At 42.5% G+C, this 24,774-nt stretch overlaps 1 protein-coding gene across 1 annotated transcript in view; it reads right to left on the bottom strand.

The window, feature by feature from the left end:
• LOC126194983 (phosphoenolpyruvate carboxykinase [GTP]-like) overlaps window positions 1-18,262 on the bottom strand; it is a 138,867-nt gene extending 120,605 nt beyond the window's left edge. The window contains exon 1 of the mRNA XM_049933399.1: window positions 18,108-18,262. Within this exon, the coding sequence (XP_049789356.1) occupies window positions 18,108-18,136 (29 nt within the window). The 5' untranslated portion in view covers window positions 18,137-18,262. The remainder of the gene's footprint in view (window positions 1-18,107) is intronic.
• Between the last annotated feature and the right edge of the window lie 6,512 nt (window positions 18,263-24,774).

Here is a 24,774-nt window from a genome sequence, read left to right as displayed (position 1 = left end):
AAACTAATGCGCCAGCAAGAAGTTAATCGTTTGTGGAAGGAAGCTAAGCTGAAGTTAGTCGAGTAGAATTTTCTTAATGATCATATAAGTCAAGAGACTGAAAAGCTCATTAATCGTACGGTTCAAAGGAAGGTTTTATCTGCAAAGTAAGGGTCAGTGACATTTAATGCCGGCCGCGGTAGCCGTGCGGCTCTAGGCGCTGCAGTCCGGAACCGCGGGACTGCTACGGTCGCAGGTTCGAATCCTGCCTCGGGCATGGATGTGTGCGATGTCCATAGGTTAGTTACGTTTAAGTAGTTCTACGTTCTAGGGCACTGATGATCTCAGATGTTAAGTCCCATAGTGCTCAGTGCCATTTGAACCATTTTTTTGACATTTTATGTACATAAAGTATGAACAAATGGTCCGTTTTGTTTCGTGAAAACGGTCAATAGTATTTTTACGAAGCCTTTTTGTCTGTCTCTCCGACTACACCGTTCAGTACACTTTCTGAATCTAGGTCCTACGTTTCTTCTGTGAAATTAGAGGTGAAAACGATAACTACATTTAAGAAGCACATTAACGAGTTTTAATTGAATTAATTCTCTTAAAAGCTCCCAAATGGCAGAGAATATTCAGAGAATATCTATTATTATAATGGATAACATTTTGTTTTACAAAATTATTTCACAGCAACTTAATACGTATTTTTAGTGGTATGAAGCAAAAACATGAACATATTTGTGTGTGGCGCACCACAAAGCTACAATCTTCTCAGTTTGTAGAAGCAAATACTGGAAATGGATTTCCCCTTCCCACTTCACCCCACCCCCCTCCACCGGTCCATTGTCAGTTCTTCCGAAATTTGTAATTCACCAGTCACAAAAAAGCACATTATGTCCGTTGTACTGATGTTCTGTGGCATTATCTTAGAAGCTGAGGGGTAAAGACAATAACATCAGAAACGAATCCGATGTCTCAGTTTTCCTCTACGATATTAATACCTAGTCGTCATATGCGAGGTCCCTCAGACGAGGCATTTGGGAGGACGACGGTTTAAATCCGCGTGTGGCCATCCTGACTTAGGTTTTCCGTGATTTCCTTAAATCGCTTCAGGCAAATGCTGGAATGGTTCCTTTGAAAGGGCACGGCCGATTTCCTTCCCAGTTCTTCCTTCCTACTCGCTGTTTGGTCCCCTTCCCCACATCAACCAACCAACCTGAGAAGAGTGAAGCTATAGACTTTGGATTCATGTCGAATCCCAGTCGGGGAATCACCTGAATTTCCGCGTACATACGATGGCGTGGGGACAGCGAGTATTTATAGACGTCTAAATCAATTTCTCTATATCTAAATCCCCACTCCCCAACAACGCAATGGGTAGTAAGGACATCAGACACTGTTTGTGATGATCAGTTATACATTGCGGCGATGAGTTTGGAGGCAATGTTAGGGGATTTCCAGGGCAGCCCATGGACTTGGCGCTTTTATCTACCTTGTCAATAGTTTTCATCATCAGTAGCTTAGGCTTATCACACGTCACAGGCATCATGCGAATGAATAGTGTCAGCTACTTCAATGGCAGAAAAGTTCAAATTGGGGGCTGTGCACCCCCAGAGGTCTCACACATTACTACTGGTAGATATTAGTGGTTGACGCAGAGTAGGGAGAAGTATGAGAATTTCGACTATAACAACAGCAGGGTTCTTTGACCGGCCATAATGGCTCACAAGGCCACGTAAACAAGGGCAGCCTGAACGACAGCTGCGGCCGCTGGCTATGATTCTTTGGAGATTAAGAGGCGGACAGAAACATCCAAAGACTTCGTAAACCGACAAGACCTTAAATCCTAACAACCTGGCAAGATTTTCAGCAAATAGAGACGCCCGTAAAACTTCAAAAACATTACGAGAGCGGGGTGATTACGTCCGATTGGTGCCCAAATCATTGTCAAATTGTACTAATTGGGTTGATTACCACTGTAAACTTGTTCAAGCTCTTTGTGTTGTGGATGGATAGACGGTGTTAACAAATTTTGTAAACAAAGATTATACTACAGAAATGACAGAAAACAAAGCTTGCACGATATCTTTGCCTAACAAAACATTGCATCAGGCCAAGTGGAACGCTGACAACGAACACAAAAGCAGTGGGGAAATTGTTGCTATTCAGCCGGCCGAAGTGGCCGTGCGGTTAAAGGCGCTGCAGTCTGGAACCGCGAGACCGCTACGGTCGCAGGTTCGAATCCTGCCTCGGGCATGGATGTTTGTGATGTCCTTAGGTTAGTTAGGTTTAACTAGTTCTAAGTTCTAGGGGACTAATGACCTCAGCAGTTGAGTCCCATAGTGCTCAGAGCCATTTTGAACCATTTGTTGCTATTCGACGGAACACCAACGATCTTGCGTCAGTATTTAAGTGATAAGATTGCGAGTGAATAATCCCACAAATTCGATCACTCAGTATTCGCATTTTCTGATGCAAGTAATATTAAAAAAACAAGCTGTAGCAAAGACCTTCTTGCCCCACCCCCCTCTACAAATACACAGTTCTGATCAATGTCAGAAAGGTGGACAACGATGTGGCAACGTAGCGAGACAAGACATCCTTGATTCTGCAGAATCTGGAGAGCTTCTACATTTTTTGTCATCAGTCATTACTCTCTTGCTAACCGTTCAAGCTCTGGACACCGCCTCCACACCACATCATCGAAAACCTGTTATATGTAGTCTATTACGTGTCTAACATCACAAATTTGCCCTCTGCTGCTCGTTTCAGTGTAAAAACGAACGATCTCTCCATTCTGTAGGAACTCCAACTATGGTGAAACAGTGATGTAAAATTTTTGTGCATGATGTATATAACTGTACAATATACAATACTTCAGCAGGAAATTTGTGTGACTGTGTCGCTGAAAGCGGAAAGCACGCTGGAAATCATCAGCTGCATACTCTAATGTTATATGTTTGCATGGGGCTTCGGAAAGGGAGCGTTACAATATCATTGTCACAATGACAGTGATACAGTTGTTATGGTAGTTACATTGCAAATAGCTTCATAATGTGGAGTTTCCCTGCAGGGCAACACAAATAGACAACAAAAGATCAGAGAAATATTTTAGTGCTCATAAATGTACTACAATACTTTGAAATGAAATATCAGCATTAGAGAATTACACGACTATATGAACATTCCATTTAATATGCTCCGTTATGGAGGGAGTACACAACAGGAGGTTGTTAGCTGTTGGTAATTTCACTCTACAAACGATTTACCTGTATTCATTACTGTTCTATCTGGTTGAAAATGCCGTCGATTTTGGGGTCATACGCTTATCGTGTGGTTCTACAACCATGCCTGATGCAATCAACTTCTGAAAAATACGATTCTTCGTCATTTCCAGAAACTTACGCGAAACTTTCTTTGGCTCCCTATCTTCAGTCCTGTTTCTACAGGTCTACTAAACAAAGAAAATCGGGCCAGCCCGAGCATATTTGTTCTAGGAAAGTAAATTACCTTCAGATATGTCACATCATAAGCGCGTGGCAGTTTGTTTCAAAGAGCAAAATATATTTTGACGGTTTATGTACGTATACCATGCGAACACTATTTTTGAGTACGATGAGTATCATCGTACCATTAAGTAGTTTCCTAGCTACTGCTGGCTTATGTTATTTTCTAGACCATTTGCCCCTAGAAGCTAGGGCCTTGGTCTTGTCGGAAATAACGGATAGTTATGTCTGCTTCCTAGTATCCATGACAAATTCATTCCGATAATACAAATTTGGCAGGATTATCACGAGGCAAATTTCACTGACAGATGCACCGATGTCGTGGAAGACATCACGCGTGAAGGGATGCAGACAGTCCGCTATGAAAGACAGCAGCAGGCAAGCGATAGCACATTGCGCTTTCCCAGCGGCATTAGCGTGTGTTAGACAGCCTATATAGACAGTGTGGTCAGCGGTGATATCGCCCCTGATCGGCTGAGAGCTCCGGATGCGATGTTTCTACCTGTCGTGTGTTTCTGTCAGTTGGTGTCATGCTAGCGCTAACGTTTTAGATTGTTACAGTGCTTCACGTACCGATTACTTCGTATATTAATTGTGAATGGAAATATGGTACGCTTCGCGTCACCATTGCATGTCTCACATCAAAACAATTAAATGCAATTTAACGTCGATAAGACAGTTTTACATAACCATGATTAAATGTGTAGCTCTTAACTATATATTTTTGTTGCCTTTGGCTATGTACCCATCAAGATTTTTATGTTTTAGTGATTCGGATTTTTATGTTTTAGTGATTCGTAATAGAAGTACAGGAAAACTGTACCTGGATTTCCCCAGTACAACGCGTTATTGAAGCCGCAATGAGACACGCAGACTCAGCTGCTGAAACAGATTTTCAGAATTTAGTTGATACTAGCTTCAACGATGAATGTCAAAGCAGAAGAAAGAAATCGCATTAATTCCTTTGAAATGAAACAAATTACTCTAAATAGTTTCCCTAACATTGAATAACGCGACTGATTTTTCATAATTGTGGCGGTCATCGAACATGTACACTGCTTAACAACAAACTGCTTCGTTTACTGTCAACTTTAAATACATAGCCAAATGGGAATGGCGTTTGCTTTAATCTGCTTTTGGAATTTCTCCTCGTCTTCAACTCGGTATCAACAGGTCTCCTAAATGAATAAATTTGGGCCCGCCCGAGCACATAAAATGACTTTTAGGTATGTCACATTGTACGTGTGTGGCAGTTCTCTTTCCACCAGCGACAAGGCGTTGGTCAAGCGGCGGGACTGTTCTACCTACGCGAAGAAATGTAGTACATATTGGCAAACCACTAGATCGGTAGAGAAGACAATGTTTTCTTGGATGGAGATCCAACTATTGTTTTAGCCGATAGGTGGTTATTTCACCTTGCAATGCTACCTAATTGTATATACCGGAAGCAGTGGGAGAGAAACGTGGCCACCGCAGAGTAGCAGAATCGGCAAAAGTCTCGAGACAGGTCCGAGCGAAGTGGTGCAGTGGTTAACAACAATGGACTCGGTTTCGGAAGGACGACTGTTCAAATCCCCATCCGGCCATCCAGGTTAAGTTCTTCCGTGATATTCGTACATCATTCCAGGCAAATGTCGGGATTGTTCCTTTGACAACAGAGCGGCCGATTTCCTGCGTCATCCTTCCCTAATCCGACCTTATGGGTCGTCTCTAATGATCTCATTGTCAGCGGGAAGTTAAATCCTAACCTCCCCCCCCCCTTAAAGTCAGTGTACCATTTTGGACCGATATTCAATTGTTCAGGCCACTACAAACCTTGGCCGAGCGTAGAACGCAGTGTAGGCCGCAATATTTTCGCCATTCTGCGTTGTCGTCCCTGTGCTGAATTTTATTTGGTGTGCCGTTCAATTCGACGTGTCACATCTGCTTTCGTACACAAAAGCAGACGAGATGGTGAACTCGACTGCTATCTAATAAGAAAGTATGGAGGGAAAGCTGGCAATGCCGATCGAGCACATATCTTAATGGAGTGAGCAAATATAGAAGGTGAAAATTATTTAAGCCGACAAACTGTAGAAGGCTGCACGGGACACCGAAATAAATATTTTTCGCTAATGTCGCATTTTCTAGTGAGGATTTTTTAAACCGGTAGAGAGATTTATCTCTGGATGACATTTAATTAAGCTAACAAACTGTGGGAGATTGCGTGATACGATGAGAACACGTTTTCTGATCCGTTTTTTGTCTCTGCTACTGCTGCTGTTCGGGCAATCAGATGCTCTTCTGATTCAACAGGGGTTTTGTAAACAAGGTTGCATCTCTCTCCTTTTACAAAAAAGTGCAGAGGAGTCAAACCAAAGGATCGAGTAGGCCGTGGTACAGGACCACCACTCCCAATTCACTATTGTGGAAACTGTCGGATGAAGAATCGATGCACAGGACGAGTGAAATGTACCGGTGTTTCGTCTTGCTGTATCCACAAGCGCACTCTTTTAGCGAATGGCAATGCTCAAGCGAGGAAATTGCAATAATGCATGCCATTTAATGGCCTATGTAGGAGATACGGCCCAATTAGACCGTCACCAAGAACACCTGTCCACGAGCTTATTTAGAACCACACTTTTGAGCGCGACTAAATGTAGCATGTTGATTAACCTCGGTCAAAACATGCGAATTGTTGAAGAGCCCATTACACCCGAACGTTGCTTCATCTGTAAACAGCATAGAGGACGGAAGTGCAGGATTCATCTGAAGCTTCTCCAGGTACCACTGGGAAAACTGCTCTGAGTGGATAATCGTCTGGTTCCAGGTTGTGCATACGCTGTAAGTGTAATGGATTAATTCTTGCTCATTAAGCACGTTTCTTACATTTGTCTGATTCGTCCCCATGTTATGCGCAATTCCACGAGTGCTTAGAACGATTATGCTCTCTACCGGATAAACAAAATTTTAAAAAATGCTCACAGGTAATTATGACATTCGAGAAAAATGTTTGTTGTGGTGTCCCGTGCAACCTTCCATAATTTTCAACCCTTATAGGCTCTCTATAAATATTGTGTGTGTTCTACTGCCGTAACGGTCCAGTAGAAGTTGCGAGGCGGCGTCGTGGCCCACAGCTGTGTGGCGAATCGCTGCCACGCCTGGACCGGACTGTTCACTCTTGTTGCTACACCAGTCCCGTTAGGCGACCTTGAACCGCGATCATACACAAGTTGTCCACTGCCAGATTTCTCTCCGGCGACGTAAGGCGTTGGTCAAGCGACGGGACTGTTCCACCAGTGTAAAGAAATTGGTACCCATTGGCGTACCACTAGGTCGCTAAGCAAGACACAGCATGTTTTTTGGGTGGAGAGTCATCGACACATGTAGAAGTAACTTTAGGCGTACCTTTTGCAATTGTGTTACTTGCTGCTCATGTTATATTAATGATTTGGCAGATAACGCTGGGTGTTTAAAAATGAATATCAGGGTTTTAAGTCTTTGTATTGTAAGGTTGGCATATCATCGATGCGCACGTCAGAGAGAAAGCAAGTTATGTTACTGTTAAACAATCTTTGATCTTGTTGTGGCACAGTCTCTGCCTCTACGCCGTCTGATATATTCTTAGTTGAAGTGTGCAAAGTGATGGGCGTGTTCAGTATGGTTGTGTTTACTTGTGATTGTGTCTGTTAGATGATTGTAAAGGACAGCAAGGATGAATATGGTGTATATATTGAAAGGTGAAAGGAATATATGTGTGAAAATTACACGAAATTCTACTCTGTCTTTTTGAATAAATACTTCATTCGGAAATCTTTGGCTTGAAATATCATTTCATAGGAATTGCAGTTGTTTCAAAGAAAATGCTTTTTTGCATACTGCACAACGAAATTATTTTTATTTATGCACCCAGACGCGTTTCGCCTTTTTTTACATGGCATCTTCAGTGGGTGTCCTGAAATATTACATGATTTGTCCATTTTTACACATACGTTATGATTTCATATCTAGGTTATAGATTTAAAAACAGTTACTTAACTTTTTTCTTAATGGAAAGGTACTTACAGGTAACTTCTAATTCATTGCATCTAAGCAAACTGTTTTTTCTCATCTGGCAACCAGGTGGACATCTTACAGTTCACTTTCTTTTCACTGTTTACGTTACACATCACTGCAACTGCCATCTTTTTAATACAGAGTTTCATTTGTTTTTCTAAGTGTTACCAACATTCTCAGTTTTCTGCATTCAACACACACACACACACACATTCACAAAACACACTTCCCTCCAATACTAAATTGGTGATCCCTTGATGTTTCAGAATATGTCCTATCATGCCTTCTTTTGATTAAGTGTCTCCCAAATTCTGTTCGTACCTCCTCATTAGTTACTTGACAGACCCATTTAATCTTGAGCATCATTCTGTAGCACCGCATTTCGAAAGCATCTATTCTCTTTTTGATTTAACTGTTTATCGTCCATGTTTCACTTCCATACATGGCTACACTCCAGACAAATACCTTTAGAAAAGACTTCCTAACACTTAAAACTACATTCGATGTTAACAAGTTTCTCTTCTTTAGAAATGCTTTTCTTGCCATTGCCAGTCTACATTTATATCATTCTACTTCGGCCGTCATCGGTTCTTTTACTGCTCAAATAGCAAAACTCATCTACTTCTTCAAGTGTCTCATTTCCTAATCATAAATAATACATCAAATGAAAGAACAAATCCAAGAGTTTTGTTAGCAAACCTGTCACGAGCTCTAAAGCCTACAGGCCATGGCTTACGTGCCAACTTTGCAAATGAAATATTGCTTCATGACTAAGATGTTCTGGACAGTGTCGTCTCTGGTGATGGATCGACATTTCGCCCCAGTAGAAATGTGAACACACATAATGCGCGAATCTGGAGGATCAGCAAATCCCCACGATTTGGGACAGCTGCAACAATTTCCCGCTAAATTGAATGTTTTTCGTGTCATATCTCGGCGGAAAGTTTATGAGCCATTCTTTTCCGGTGAAGCAAGTGTAATTGGTGTTTCTTGTCTTAATGCACTAGCACGGTGGCTCTTTCCTAGACGGTGGTGCGCCTCTTTCGGCATAACTCAATACGCGACTGGTTAAATGGCGTTATACCCGAACACTGGTTTGGCTGCATGGGGTTGGGTGGCCTCCACGTTCACCCTACCTGACGCCATACGATTTTTACCTTTGGGGGTTCATAAAGCATGTGTATGTGCGTCCGCTACTAGCTGATCTAACCGATTTAAGAAACAGGACTGGAGCGGTTTTAACAGTTATTCCAGACACACTGATCAAGATTTGGGGAGAACTCGCCTACCGACTTGATGTGTGCCAAGTGACGAATAGTGTTCACACTGAACACTTGTAAGAAAGATTGAGTTGTTCTTTCATTTGATATATTTTTTATAAAAATTTAAGATGAATGTAATAAATGCTACAAAGCCTTACAACCCCGTTATTCTTTTTCAAACACCCGGCGTTAATAGCAAGCTCATACTTTTTCGCAGACGAAGCATTTATCTGTTATGTGCTCAAGCACTTGGGTGTAACGATTTTTAGGAATATGACATGGAAAGACGACAGCCTCTGTCGTAGTTAAAGTAGGTGGCAGGATACTGCGGAAAATGCAATCAGTTTACAAAGAAAATTGTTTACAAATCACACGTGCTATCCATCCTAGAATATTGCACAAGTGCGTGGGACCCGTACCAGATAGGACTAACAGGGGATACTGCATGTGTGTAAGGAGGGACAGCACGCATGATCGGGTGTTTGACGCATGGGAGAGCGTAACGGAGATACTGAAAAAACCAGAGTTGGCAGACGTTCGAACACAGGAGCCAACTGTTCAGCGAAAGACTACTCACAGAATTTCACGCAGCAGTATTAAGTGTGGAATCTAGGAATATACTACAACCAGCGAATATCACTCCCATAGTGTCCGCAAAGACACGACTAGAGTGATTACACTGCACACGTAGGCATTATCAGTCATTCGCGACAATACGCGTCGTTACAGTGAGTATCATCCTTTGCCATGCACTTCGTACTGGTCTCCAGAGTATAGATTTTGCTGTAGATGGACGGACGGCCGCCGGCTAGTGTGAACTGCTGGCTTGAAAGTATCTCGCTGCTATCTTTAGCCTCAATTTCTGATTTTCGGACATAGGTGCTTCGCTAAACAGTAATGTCCTTTTCAGCAATCGGGATTCGTCACGTTTTGCTGCTAGATCGCTAAATTTTATTTGTGACTACATTTCAACCTATAAACCTCACCAGGCATTATTTAAAACATATATGTATTAGTTTCTTTCAATGATAATGTTGTGGCGTTACTTTTTTTACTTAATAATGTTTCCTGAAAACGAAGTGAATTTTCTTTTACGCAGACTTGTTTCAACACCCATTTTACTGTGGGTCCCATTTCATTTCTTGAAGTGTCTCATCGACGTCTTGGTAGATAATATAGAGTGACAGCCCGTCATGTTCTGTTATTTGAAGCGTGTTTGCAAGATTCGAACGCTTGCATAATGACTGCAAACTTCGTGACACACAAATATAAGGGTCAGTCAAATGACGAAACAAAATAAGTAGACTGTTTATTATTTAAAAGTAATCGTCGTAACTGTTAATACATGTATCCCAATGCATGAAAAGACGGTCAATGCCTCCACGGAAAGAGTTGGCGGTTGCCTAAGGAACTTTGGTTGCACCCAGGAGTGCACTTCTTCGTTGGCTGGTTGATTGATTCGGAGGAGGGGCACAAACAGCGAGGTCATCGGTCCAATCGGATTACTGAAAGTTGGGGAAGTCGGCCGTACCCTTTCAAAGGAACATCCCGGCACTTGCCTGAAGCGATTTAGGGAAATCACGGAAAATTAAATCAGAATGGCCGGACGCTGGTTTGAACCGTCGACCTCCCGAATGCGAGTCCAGTGTGCTAACCACTGCGCCACCTCTCTCGGTGTACCTCTTCGTCCGAAGTAAATCTACGGCCACTAACGTCCTCCTTCAGGGCTCCAAAATTATTAAAATCGCATAAGGAGGGACCGGGACTGCATGCATGATGCGTAAGGGCGTTCCTGCGAGACTTCAGTAGCGTATGCTAAACAACCTTGGCAACATGCAGAAATTCTGCTGGGAAGCCGTTACACATCCTCCATGCAGTCCTGATATTTTTGGAGCCCTGAAGAAAGAGCTTGGTGGATCCCGATTTACTTCGGACGAAGATATGCATGTCTGGGTACAAGCAAGGTTCTGTACGTACCCGGCCGCGGTGGCCGAGCGGTTCTGGGCGCTTCAGTCCGGAACCGCGCGACTGGTACGGTCGCAGGTTCGAATCCTGCCTCGGGCATGGATGTGTGTGATGTCCTTAGGTTAGTCAGGTTTAAGTAGTTCTAAGTTCTAGGGGACTGATGGCCTCAGATGTTAAGTCTCATAGTGCTCAGAGCCATTTGAACCATTTCTGTACGTAACCGCAAACATTTTTCCATGGAGGTATTAACCGCCTCGTCTAACAGAGGGAGATTATATATACAAACATTTAATGCGAATACTTTTGAAAGAAACAGTTAACTTACATTTTCTCGTTCTGTCCCGTTTTTAATCGACTGGTCCTCTTGTACATTAGAATAATAAAGACTGATGTGTAAACTATATGAAAGGTATTTGCAGTTGTGAATAGGGACAATCATCAGCTATATAATAGAATGACGACTGTGGAAATGTGTACGAGACCGAGACTCGAACCCAGAATTGCCACTTATCGCGAGCGGTCTCCTATCCATTACGCTATCCAAGCACTCCTCACGGGCACACCCACACTTTCTAAGTCAACCAAGTCTACACCCTGCACTCGTATGATCATTACGTTTATTGCCTCCTTGTTCCCACCCTCCCTCCAGAAACTTAGACGATTCTAGTTCCAGTTCCTGTACAACCATTTGCGTCAGGTTTTGCCTCTAGCTGAATACGGCGCTTAGCTCTCTCCGAGAAGGTCCCATTCGTGCCCATCTTTTTTGTCAAAACTCAACCACTGCGCTCGTAGGGTTGCAATATAATCAAATTTAAATCAACGCGTCGAGAATTCTTTGGGATCTGGTACTGGTACTACTGAAAAGCGTACATTCACGGCATGGTAATAATGTCTCACACACATGTTGCCCTGTATTTTGCCCCTTTTTCACGGTGTACTTCTGTACCGAACTGTTGAGGTGACCTGTGATCCTTGTACTCAAGAAGTTCCATTTAAGATAAAGATGGACAAACTGACATGATAATAATTATGATCTGAATCAAAAATACTGACGTTATCTTGTATCTGCCTTATCTGACCCTCAAGCATAAGTTTTTAAGAGTATTCCTGTCGTAACAACTTGCTGTTTATCAACGGAACATGGGCTATAAGAACAAGAAGCAATAAGTCAGCTGGCACACGAAAGTAATGCCACTGAGCCTCTACAATAAATCACACTGAATAATTTGTACGGTCATATTACTAAACAACTTCATAAGGCTTATCAATTTTTTTCGGTGTAAAAGCTACAATTCCAAATTCAGAATGCCTTCCATGTGCTATGCTATCATTTAACAGATGTTAGTTGCTAGAGGTATTCAGTTCAATGACAGAGGTCATACTTCTGAAAACATTTAAGATTGGAACTACGTAACTGAACACAGATAAACGATTTTGTACAATACAAGTTCGTTATCCTGTGTCCACAGACCTCCGATGCGTGGGAAATGTCATCTCTGTGTGTGCGAGTCACACCAAATACAGCTGGAATCAACGATATCTTCACAATGTAGCTCACTGTTCGACAGTATTCTTCAGTCGACATGACGCGTGAATTCACCAGCACATCGACAAGCTACGTTGTTTAACTTTCTAGAGGGAAATGTCTGCATTTAACTGTATGGTGGATGATTACTTTTTCTTTCATAAATGTAGCTAACTTCCTGTATTTTATTGTAATATACGTATTCAACGTCTTCTCTTAGAGAAGTTCAGAACTGATAAATTTGTTATCAAACCAGATTATGTCCAGCACGTACCACGGAACTCTATTAAAAATTAGTTGCCTCCTCTGCCTCAGTGCAACATCTTGGACGTTTATCGCCAGACGAAAGAAGCAAATACTCTGTAAAAGACTGGTCACATCGAACCACATTTGCCCCTGTAAGAGATGTGGATTTTCGTACGTTTCATTTCGCGAGAAAGTAAAGAATCGCTGCCAGTGCTGTTGGGAAAGCATTGTTCAAGAACAATAAAAAATAGATCTTTTTTGCTATCACATCTGTCGTAGGTCAACAAATTTATTTTGTATTCATGCATTATTATTTCTCTCCATCATTAATGGCATTCTGCAGTGCCCAAAACATGATAGTATTCTTGTATATGAGTAGTGAATATTCATACGAGAAACTTATCAGTCTTAGATGCTAACCAAATTGCACAAACTCTTGTTAGTACAGTTAATGCTGATTTTCTGTACTAACAAGTGTTACTTTTGCAAACTGGTAGCATTAACTGCCTGTTCCGTCTTTTCTTGGCAGAATATTTTAATCTTTGTGAATGAAAAAACACCAGGCAGTGGTGTAATATCTTACAATAGAACATTACACAAGTGTTGCGTGTTTTCTTTTTCATTCATAAAGAAAATTAAATTCACCCTTTGAAGTAGTCCGGTGGTGGGACCAGAATACGAAATATCTTATTTATTTTAACAAAGAAATGATACATTCGTTGAGTTTAACGGAAGACTGATCAGCAGAAGTTACTCAGAGGCATCGAGAAAAGGGAGAGGGGTTCGCCTTTACGTGACAAATATGAACAAGGTGTTTGGAAGAACTTCGCAATATTTTTAACCAAGGTGTTCGAATTATTTATCAGTTATAAGACAACGGAAGATGAAATTTTATTCGTTGTTAGGTTCTGGGAGAAACAGTGAGGCACAATAGGAACTCACGCTCAGCTTATTTGAGAGTCCCTGTGGTGGCACCTGTTTTGCCTAATGGTATGAAGTTACACTCAATACAAACGGCCCACAAGACGACAGCTCTTCATTTCGTGTCAGTGGGGTACAGTTAGGTCTGATAACGCTTCTAAGATGCCAGCAGAATACAGCGAGGAGTTTCTTTAGTAATAATAGCGTAGCTTCCGAAGTTTTTCGCCTCTTTTTTAGCTCCTACAGACAAATAGTCGCACTCTTTTATGGGATCTTCAAGAATACTCCAGAGTCACAGAATACACGAATAAAATTTTAAGAATCGACAGAAAACCATTTCAGGCAGGAATGCTTTTAATTGACACATCAGAAACATTAATTATTGCACTGATTTGTTTCTCACTTTTAGTAAGCTCTAATGCCTTCTATAATTTTATTTTACTATGTTTTTTCTTAATAAATTATGAACTACAAAAAACGCAAATAAATAAAAATTTAAAAAACGCTGCTGCTACTGTTTCTCATGTTCTTTGTTTTTGTATCGTTACGAAGAAACACTTGTTCACCATTTAACAAAACTTTATGCTAATTTCTTATGCTCAAAATATGTCACTCACATCGACTTATGTGACCATAACGAAATTAGTGTGAGAGGTGATACGTCCAAAATGCCACAGTGTGTTGTAACTTAATACTTATGGAACTGAACGATTTAAGACAATATTTTCAGACATAGTAACAATTACTCGGCCATTTCAAATTAGAATATTCGAACTTTCGACACATCACTCTGCCATCGTCTTCAGAAAGAAACAGAGGATACAATAATACAGACCTATATATTTTCAGTACGTGTCTACGACCACCAATGAATTACCTCGCAAACGGAATTATGGGAGTATAAATTATTATTCTGTGAATTATATGCGCTTCTAAACAGAAATACCACATCGTTCCCTCGAAATCATGTTGGTTTCATTTGGAGAAAAGCTAAACTTCTGCTTGTATCCTTCACTGAGGTACATGCGTAAGATCTCTATGTATGTTCCTCGAGTTATCCAATGTTTAATGTGTTTCAGCACCGTAAACTTTATTTTTTCTTCAGATAGTCTGTATGTATGCAAAGTTATTTAAAATTAACTTAAAGTGGCCTGGATAAGCCTGTGCAACAGTAAGGACGCAGCACTTTGTCTTTGATGGAGAGTCATCAACAGACATACTTCAGGTGTGTCACAGGAAAATGTATTGGGAGTCTTGCTGCTCATGTTATATTAATGAATTTTGCAGTCAGTATTAATAGTAAGCTAGAACTGTACAGACGATGCAGTTATCTGTAATGAAATACTGTCTGAAAAAATCTGCACATGTATTCAGTTAGACCTTGAGAAGGTATCAAAGTGGTGCAAAGACTGAAAACTTGTTTAAATGTCCAGAAATGTAAAATTATGCACTTCACAAACGAAAAACATAGTATCTCATGATTACAATATCAACGAGTCACAGTCTGAATTGGTTAACTCTTACAATTACTAGGGTATAGCACTTTACAGGGATATGAAATGGAACGATCACATAGCCTCCATTTATAGTAAAGCAGATGGCAGTCTTCGGTTCAGCGATAGAATACCAAGAAAATGCAGTTAGTTTACAAAGGAATTTGCTTACAAGTTTCTCTTGCGACCCGTCTTAGAATATTGCTCAAGTGTATGGGACCCGTACTAAATAGGACTAAGACATGATACTGATCATATACAGGGAAGAACAATACGAATGATAACAGGTTTGTTTCGCCCATGGTAGTGTGACCCATATGATGATGCAACTGAACTGGCAGACACTTGAAGATAGACGCAAAGTAACCCGAGTAAGCTTTCTTACAAAGTTTCAAGGACGAGCTTTAAATAATGACTTTAGGAATATATTAGAACCCCATAGGAGTAGACTAATTACAGCTCGCAAACAGGCGTTTAAGCAGCCAGCTTCCGCACTGCATATGTGAATGAAACGAGCAGCAGCCCTGAAGGCTCTTTCAGTAGCGTTTGTAGTGCAGTTCACAATGGTTTGCCGAATATCGAAGTAGACATAGATGTAAACAGTAAAATCTAAGACTCACTTATGTATTGATATTATTACAACTGACACTGAACTTTTGTTTACGAGTTCTGTTTAGATAGGATGTATCATTATAAATGAAACAATATTAAACGATTTACATGGGGCTAGTCGTTAAAAATATCTTTTACAAAGTGCAAAATTCTGCAAGAATAAAATGTTTCGAGCCATGCAGTCTAATGCCTTTAAAAGATCTATTGTGACTGTGTGACTTTTCTGTTGACCCTTTCACGTGCAAGATAGCGCATACACAGAGATCTGTGCCCACGAAATTTCTTTCGTGAACCCGTGGTTCTTTGAGAGAAGAATTTTAGACCAGCCAGAGGTGCCACTTGTAAAATGCTCCAGGCTGCTGGAACAGACGGTGTGGGGCCGTCATCGATGTTCTTTGGGACACTTAACGAGACCATGGACATTTGCGTTTATGTACTTCTGTGGTAGTCTACAAGCATCCGTACACAGGCTTTAACTATTGCCAAAGCAAAATGTTGGAGATCACGAAGAAAATAGCTCGAGACAGCTGAATACACCACCTAGCGTCGCGTAACTAAGTTTATTTTCATCAAAAGCCGTACAACATTCCGCAATCCGACTTCGGCAAATCGATAGGAAGGGGAAGCTTACGTAAAAGGCGAATGCGGTGAACTTGCGGGGTTGCCGGGGGACCCCTAGCCCCGTGGGAGGTTTCGTAATCTGGCGCCACTGTTGCGGGGTGCCAGAGCGCAGCCCGCCATTGGCCACGTTGCGCAGGTCAGTGCCCAGTGCCGACCAATGGTAGCGCAGCGCGTCGTCGCCCGTCCTCACTCAAAACGTTCCGCGGGAACGGGGGCGCGAAGCGCGTGCCAAACACTGCGTGACGTTCCCAGAAGGGGACAGACGTTATCTTTCGCAATCAGTATGTAGACGTAATACCCCCACATACCGATTGCAGCTGTGTGCAGCGTATATTTAACCGGAGCCGCAGTACCATCTGCCAGGTGTTTCGTTCGAAGGCTGGCTGTGCGCTTTCGCTTCGCTCCGATTTTAGTCACTGGCAAGACGCGGGTGCCAATAGACAAGAGTCTGGACATTAGTACCGAAACTTGATGTGAACGTGTCAATATAACAATGCCAGATAAGTTCCGTAACTTCTCTGATGATTGTGTCGACTGAATTAACCACCGCCATGATAGGGTGTAGCTTGTTTGAGATGGCGTTTCAAACATGTCCATAAATGAATGTGTTCGAAAAATTAGATAACATAAAAGGAATTATCAAGACAAATTTAATGAAAGCAGGAAGGTATACTGCAAAACCTATTATTTTTTCGGGTTTGGCTACAAAATTTCATAACTTAATAATTATAACGAAGGAAGAATAGCACTAAACAGACGCAATGTTCTCTAACTAATTATTTATGCTAGCTAGTTTTGAGCCTGCATCTATCTTCAGGCGGTGTTAAGCATTTCAAGGGCGAGTAACACATTGATTAGCGTGAAGACGTTATATGTAAAATAATACAAGCCGATCCCCTTCAATATGCAATTTGTAAAGGAAATATCTGCCACTGGCTACGTGTGTCATTAGACCTGAAACTAATTACGACTGAACGAACTATTTATTCATCCTGTACTCTACGGGTCACATAAACAGATTTGTTAGATTGCACTGTTTCAACTGTTCGTCGAAATTCCCAGACCACGAAGGCATAGCAGTTTAATAATTATCGTAGTTTGACGATTACAAGCCGCCTCGTGCACTATTGCCCACTGAATAAACCCACATTACCTGCAAGTTTTCGGAAATCCTGCCGGTAAATAGAAACGTTACACACAAGCTTCCAAGTTTTCTGTAGCATGTTTTGTATACGAAGTAAAACACTGTAGCTGGGACATTACTGTGTAGCTTTCAATAATTACGACACTCTTTTTAAGGGCAATATTACACAACACGGCGTTTTTTGGAATGTTACGCACAAAACAATGTTATATTTACGAGTTCCACCTCCTATTATATTTACGTCCAGCTTAGTTACTAACGTCATTTCGAGCCCCAGCATTGGCATTATTCGTCCAAACAATTTATGATAAATGGTGTTTATGTTTTCCCATAGTGTATAAAAAAAAAGAAACCAAAGAAAAAAAGGAAGTTCGAGATTTGGGTAGGCTGTAAAACCTTCAAGTTTTCCGTACAAGAAATTCGAAGTATTAATGGGAACAAGGTAGTCGACACAGTGATGGCAAATCATTCACAAAGGAGCAATGTTCTCTACCCTGAGACTGAAATTTATAGGTTATGACTGTTGGTGACGGCCTTTGTTTACATGGAACCGCATGTTTGCAGACGCTGGGAAATAAACCGACAGCAGGTCGATGATACAGAACCTAACCAGTTGTGTGCATCGTTGGTATTAACAGTTGTGAGCGTACAAAGTAGCTTCAACGCGTATCCATTCAGTCGCTGAACTAGCTGGTAATGAGGTAACAAAGTATCAAACAGCGAAGCGAGCGTGGCGCGGCGCAGATTTCCACGCGGTGGCAGCTGGTCACAGGGCGTAGGCGAAGCAGTGCTTACCTAGAGGCGAGGTGGAGCAACTTGGTCATGGCGGCGGAGCTGTTGGTGTGGCGGGCTTTGTCTGCTGGAGTGGTCCCCCTGGCTGTGCGGTCTGGTCGGCGAGCGCCGGGCGAGTGTCAGCTGTTGGCGGCGGCGGCCAGCGCCTGCTACCAGCCTCGGCCTCGTGACGTCACGCGACTCGAGCTGGCGTCCGCGTCCGGCTCCACGGGCGCAAACAGCTGGTGCGCGATAAGGAGCGGACAGCGCGGCGGATCCCTGCGTCACGTTTCTCGCGAGGTCCTAGCACGTGACCGCAGGTGCCCAATCTGATCGTCATGCAAAAACAACACGTCACGCGTCAGTGTGGTCTTTGCACTATATCACCTGACTGTGTAAATTCACAACATGACACATGAACTTGGAGCCAGTCGACTAATTCGCAGTGAGCACTGTTGTTGTTGTGGTCTTCAGTCCTGAGACTGGTTTGATGCAGCTCTCCATGCTACCCTATCCTGTACAAGCTCCTTCATCTCCCAGTGCTTACTGCAACCTCCATCCTTCTGAATCTGCTTAGTGTATTCATCTCTTGGTCTCCCTCTACGATTTTTACCCTCCACGCTCCCCTCCAATGCTAAATTTGTGATCCCTTGATGCCTCAGAACATGTCCTACTAACCGGTCCCTCCTTTTTGTCAAGTTGTGCCACAAACTCCTCTTCTCCCCAATTCTATTCAATATTCATCATTTGTTATGTGATCTACCCATCTAATCTTCAGCATTCTTCTGTAGCATCACATTTCGAAAGTTCTATTCTCTTCTTGTCTAAACTATTTATCGTCCATGTGTCACTTCCATACACGGCTACACTCCATACAAATACTTTCATAAACGACTTCCTGACACTTAAATCTATACTCGATGTTAACAAATTTCTCTTCTTCAGAAACGCTTTCCTTGCCATTGTCAGTCTACATTTTATATCTTCTCTACTTCGACCATCATCAGTTATTCTGCTCCCCAAATAGCAAAACTCCTGTACTACTTTAAGTATCTCATTTCCTAATCTAATTCGCTCAGCATCACCCGACTTAATTCGACTACATTCCATAATCCTCGTTTTGCTTTTGATGATCATCTTATATCCTCCTTTCAAGACACTGTCCATTCCGTTCAGCTGCTCTTCCAAGTCCTTTGCTGTCTCTGACAGAATTACAATGTCATCGGCGAACCTCAAAGTTTTTATTTCTTCTCCATGGATTTTAATACCTACTCCGCACTTTTCCTTTGTTTCCTTTACTGCTTGCTCAATATATAGATTGAATAACACCGGGGACAGGCTACAACCCTGTCTCACTCCCTTCCCAACCACTGCTTCCCCTTCATGTCCCTCGACTCTTATAACTGCCATCTGGATTCTGTATAAAATGTAAATAGCCTTTCCCTCCCTGTATTTCACCCCTGCCACCTTTAGACTTTGAAAGAGAGTATTCCAGTCAACATTGTCAAAAGCTTTCTCTAAGTCTACAAATGCTAGGAACGTAGGTTTGCCTTTCCTTAATCTAGTTTCTAAGATAAGTTGTAAGGTCCGTATTGCCTCACGTGTTCCAATATTTCTACGGAATCCAAACTGATCTTCCCCGAGGTCGGTTTCTACCAGTTTTTCCATTCGTCTGTAAAGAATTCGTGTTAGTATTTTGCAGCTGTGACTTATTAAACTGATAGTTCGGTAATTTTCACATCTATCAACACCTGCTTTCTTTGGGATTTGAATTATTATATTCTTCTTGAAGTCTGAGGGTATTTCGCCTGTCTCATACATCTTGCTCACCAGATGGTAGAGTTTTGTCAGGACTGGCTCTCCCAAGGCCGTCAGTAGTTCTAATGGAATGTTGTCTACTCCCGGGGCCTTGTTTCGACTCAGGTCTTTCAGTGCTCTGTCAAACTCTTCACGCAGTATTGTATCTCCCATTTCGTCTTCATTTACATTCTCTTCCATTTCCAGAATATTGTCCTCAAGTACGTCGCCCTTGTATAGTCCCTCTATATACTCCTTCCTCCTTTCTGCTTTCCCTTCTTTGCTTAGAACTGGGTTTCCATCTGAGCTCTTGATATTCAGACAAGTGGTTCTCTTTTCTCCAAACGTCTCTTTAATTTTCCTGTAGGCAGTATCTATCTTACCCCTACTGAGATAAGCCTCTACATCCTTACATTTGCCCTCTAGCCATGCCTGCTTAGCCATTTTGCACTTCCTGTCAATATCATTTTTGTGACGTTTGTATTCCTTTTTGCCTGCTTCATTTACTGAATTTTTATATTTTCTCCTTTCATCAATGAAATTCAATATTTCTTCTGTTACCCAAGGATTTCTACTAGTGCTCGTCTTTTTACCTACTTGATCCTCTGCTGCCTTCACTACTTCATCCCTCAGAGCTACCCATTCTTCTTCTACTGTACTTCTTTCCCCTATTCCTGTCAATTGTTCCCTTATGCTCTCCCTGAAACTCTGTACAACCTCTGGTTTAGTCAGTTTATCCAGGCCCCATCTCCTTAAATTCCCACCTTTTTGCAGTTTCTTCAGTTTTAATCTGCAGTTCATAACCAACAGATTGTGGTCAGAGTCCACATCTGCCCCTGGAAATGTCTTACAATTTAAAACCTGGTTCCTAAATCTCTGTCTTACCATTATATAATCTATCTGATACCTTCTAGTATCTCCAGGATTCTTCCATGTATACAACCTTCTTTCATGATACTTGAACAAGTGTTGGCTATGATTAAGTTATGCTCTGTGCAGAACTCTATCAGGCGGCTTCCTCTTTCAAGCACTACGTTTAAAATAACTTGATGGTTGACGTCTGTCACATCGGCAGCCGGCTGCCGCTCGGTTACAGGGAATACGTACACAAACACAAGTCACTTCACAAGTGATGTTATGTGTAACGCGAAGCAATGTTGGAAGTGGCCGCCGTCAGGTACACTGATGAGCCAAAACATTATGACCTCCGAGCGAGGTGGCGCAGTGGTTAGCACACTGGACTCGCATTCGGGAGGACGACGGTTCAATCCCGCGTCCGGCCATCCTGATTTAGGTTTTCCGTGATTTCCCTAAATCGCTCCAGGCAAATGCTGGGATGGTTCCTTTGAAAGGGCACGGCCGAATTCCTCCCCCGTCCTTCCCTAATCCGATGAGACCGATGACCTCGTAGTTGGGTCTCTTCCCCCAAAAACAACCCATTATGACCAACTGCTTAATAGCGTCTTGTTCCACTTTTCAAACACAATACAACAGAGATTCTGCTTGGCATGGATTCTGTAAGTCCTTGACTGGATTCCAGAAGTATGTAGCATACGATGTCTACGCACAGGTCAAGCAATTAAGGGGGATAGGGCGTCAAACGGGCCGACTTGGAGCAGGAGAGGCACCACAGGACATTTTAATTTCCAGTGTCTATACTTTTACAAATAAATTCATGAAACTTTGTCAGCATCACCAGGAAGGATTCAGGATTCACACTCATTGCAGTGGAAATTCGAAAACATAACAAAATAATTTTTTTTGCGTGTGAAAATTCATCATTTTTTCACTTACTAATGGCTGCATTTGTTGCTATAGGTACACTTTTCTTCATAAGTTAGAGAGAGATTCTTCGATGAATTTTGCACAGCATACATAACACACTTACAGGTGCATGAAACTCTAGAATTTATTTAATTTATGAAAAAACGAATGAGCTGTTGTATTTTAAACTTCATGTTTAGGAAAAACACAAATTTTGTAATTAATTACCTCAATTTTTACCACAGTTTTTAATAGATTTGGAATATTCTAGAGTTTCATACACCTGTAAGTGTGGTTTGTATGCTGTGCAAAATTCATCGAAGAATCTCTCTTATTTATGAAGAAAAGTGTACCTATAGCAACAAATGCTGCCATTAGTAAGTGAAAAAATGATGAAATTTCACATGTAAAAAAAATTATTTCGTTATGTTTTATAACTTCCACTGTTAAGAGTGTGAATTCTGAATCCTTCCTGGTCTTGCAGACAAAGCTTTATAAATTTATTTGTAAAAGTATAGACAGTGGAAATTGAAATATCCTGTGGTGCCTCTCCTCCTCCAAGTCGGCCCGTTTGACGTCTTACCCCCCCTTAACGCAGATTACGAGATGGTGGGTTGCAGGCATGCAGCTGGCGACCGAAAGGTGTTCCAATGGCTACAGATCAGGCACATTTGTTGGCCAAGACATCAATTTCTTTTCACTCAAGCCACTGTAGTACTATTCTGACATTGCAACAAGGACAATTCTCCTGAAAGATGGCATCGTCTTAGGGGAAGACTTCAAGCACGAAGCAATGCAGGTGGTCCGCAATAATGTTCACGTAGTTCACTGCTGTCGTGATGCCTTCGATTACCACCACAGATCCCATGGAAGCCCAACTCAGTGTACCCCATAGCATACTTCTGCTCTCACCGGCCTAGTTCTGTGGCGCGATGCAGGTTTCGTGTAGCCATTCGCCTGTATGACGGCGTGTAAGGCCCCAACCATTGACCTCGTGTAACAAGGAATGCTATTCATTCTCCAAGCGACACGTTTCTATTGATCCACGGCGAAAACTGCTGTGCCCATAGCAGACGATGTCGTTGGGTCAACACAGAAACATATAGGGGTCGTTTGATGTGGGCCCGCATCTCGTGGTCGTGCGGTAGCGTTCTCGCTTCCCACGCCCGAGTTCCCGGGTTCGATTCCCGGCGGGGTCAGGGATTTTCTCTGCCTCGTGATGGCTGGGTGTTGTGTGCTGTCCTTAGGTTAGTTAGGTTTAAGTAGTTCTAAGTTCTAGGGGACTGATGACCATAGATGTTAAGTCCCATAGTGCTCAGAGCCATTTGAACCATTTTTTCGTTTGATGTGGAGCTTCATGTTCAACAATGGCTTTTGAACGGTGTGCTCCGAAACACTTGTGCCTGCATCAGCATTATACCCTGTCGTCAGATCTGCCACAGATCGTTGCCTATCCTGGATTACACAGTGGGGGATGAAACTTCCTGGCAGATTAAAACTGTGTGCCTGACCGAGACTCGAACTCGGGACCCTTGCCTTTCGCGGGCAAGCGCTCTACCATCTGAGCTACCGAAGCTCGACTCACGCCCGGTCTCACAGCACAGCTTTGGAAGGTAGGAGACGAGATACTGGGAGAAGTAAAGCCCTCGGTCGGGCACACAGTTTTAATCTGCCAGGAAGTTTCATATCAGCGCACACTCCGCTGCAGAGTGAAAATCTCATTCTGGAAACATCCCCCAGGCTGTGGCTAAGCCATGTCTCCGCAATATCCTTTCTTTCAGGAGTGCTAGTCCTGCAAGGTTCGCAGGAGAGCTTCTGTAAAGTTTAGAAGGTAGGAGACGAGATACTGGCAGAAGTAAAGCTGTGAGACCGGGCGTGAGTCGTGCTTCGGTAGCTCAGATGGTAGAGCGCTTGCCCGCGAAAGGCAAGGGTCCCGAGTTCGAGTCTCGGTCGGGCACACAGTTTTAATCTGCCAGGAAGTTTCATATCAGCGCACACTCCGCTGCAGAGTGAAAATCTCATTCTGGAGACAGTGGGGGATCCTACGACCTCTGCGTTTTGTGATGACACGTGTTCGTCCAATACCACAAGGTCTGCTGATTCTTTCACCAACCTTCAATCAATTTCCAAAGGTGCTCACGACAGTAATACGTTAACAGGCGACCAGCTTCGCCGTTTCAGAGATTCACGTTTCCAGCCGCGGCGTCACAACACCGCGTATGTCTGTGGATTTCCGCATTTGCGGACCGTATCTTCGCTATAATGACTGCTCATTCGTCTCTCTTCCGTTAACATTCTTTCCTTACTGCGTCTGATGCCCGCAACACCACCAGGACGCATTCAACCTTGCGGTGGGCAGTGGTCACAATGAAATGAAATGATCGTATGGCATTGTTGGCTGGGAGGCCTCATGGGGGAAGTTCGGCCGCCGTATTGCAAGTCCTTTTTAGTTGACGCCACTTCGGCGACTTTCGAATCAATGATGATGAAGAAAAAACAGCACCCAGTCATCACGAGGCAGAGAAAATCCCCGACCCCGCCGGTAATCGAACCCGGGACCCGTGCGCGGGAAGCGAGAATGATACAGTGGTCAGACCACGAGCTGCAGACAGTGGTCACAATGTTTTGGCTTATCAGGTATGTCGGAAATGCGAGATACTCTATCGACAGCCAATTTTAAGTGACCAATGACTGAACTGCGCCAGGAGACGCACTTTATAGCCCTGAACTAAAATTCATGTCCTAAGCTAACCAACTGATGTGCGAGTATCCGAGAAAAGGGTGGTCAATAGCTTGCGGCAGAACTAAAATTACCATCGCTTTACTTAAATGTTGTTTCAGCGCTAAAAGCAAACTAACTCCTTGCTGTCATTGGTTACATGAGCTGCCGTGTTACCAATCAATGAGCACTCATCGTTGACGCGGCAAAGAGTTAGAAATAAAAAAAATACATTTAAACCAATTAACTGGATAAAAATGATACTCAAACTCTTTTAATTCGATTTAAAAATACAAAAATTCTCAACATGTAACCTTCAACATCGCAAGTTTGTACGTTAACCATTGCGCTAAAGTATAAAGGTAGGTTAAGTTGTTTTATTTTTGACTATGATCGAAAAATGGTTCAGAT

This window comes from Schistocerca nitens, chromosome 7 (assembly GCF_023898315.1).
Source record: "Schistocerca nitens isolate TAMUIC-IGC-003100 chromosome 7, iqSchNite1.1, whole genome shotgun sequence".
Lineage (NCBI taxonomy): Eukaryota > Metazoa > Arthropoda > Insecta > Orthoptera > Acrididae > Schistocerca > Schistocerca nitens.
Note: the sequence above shows the minus strand (reverse complement) of the source record. Positions and strands in the feature narration are given on the sequence as shown.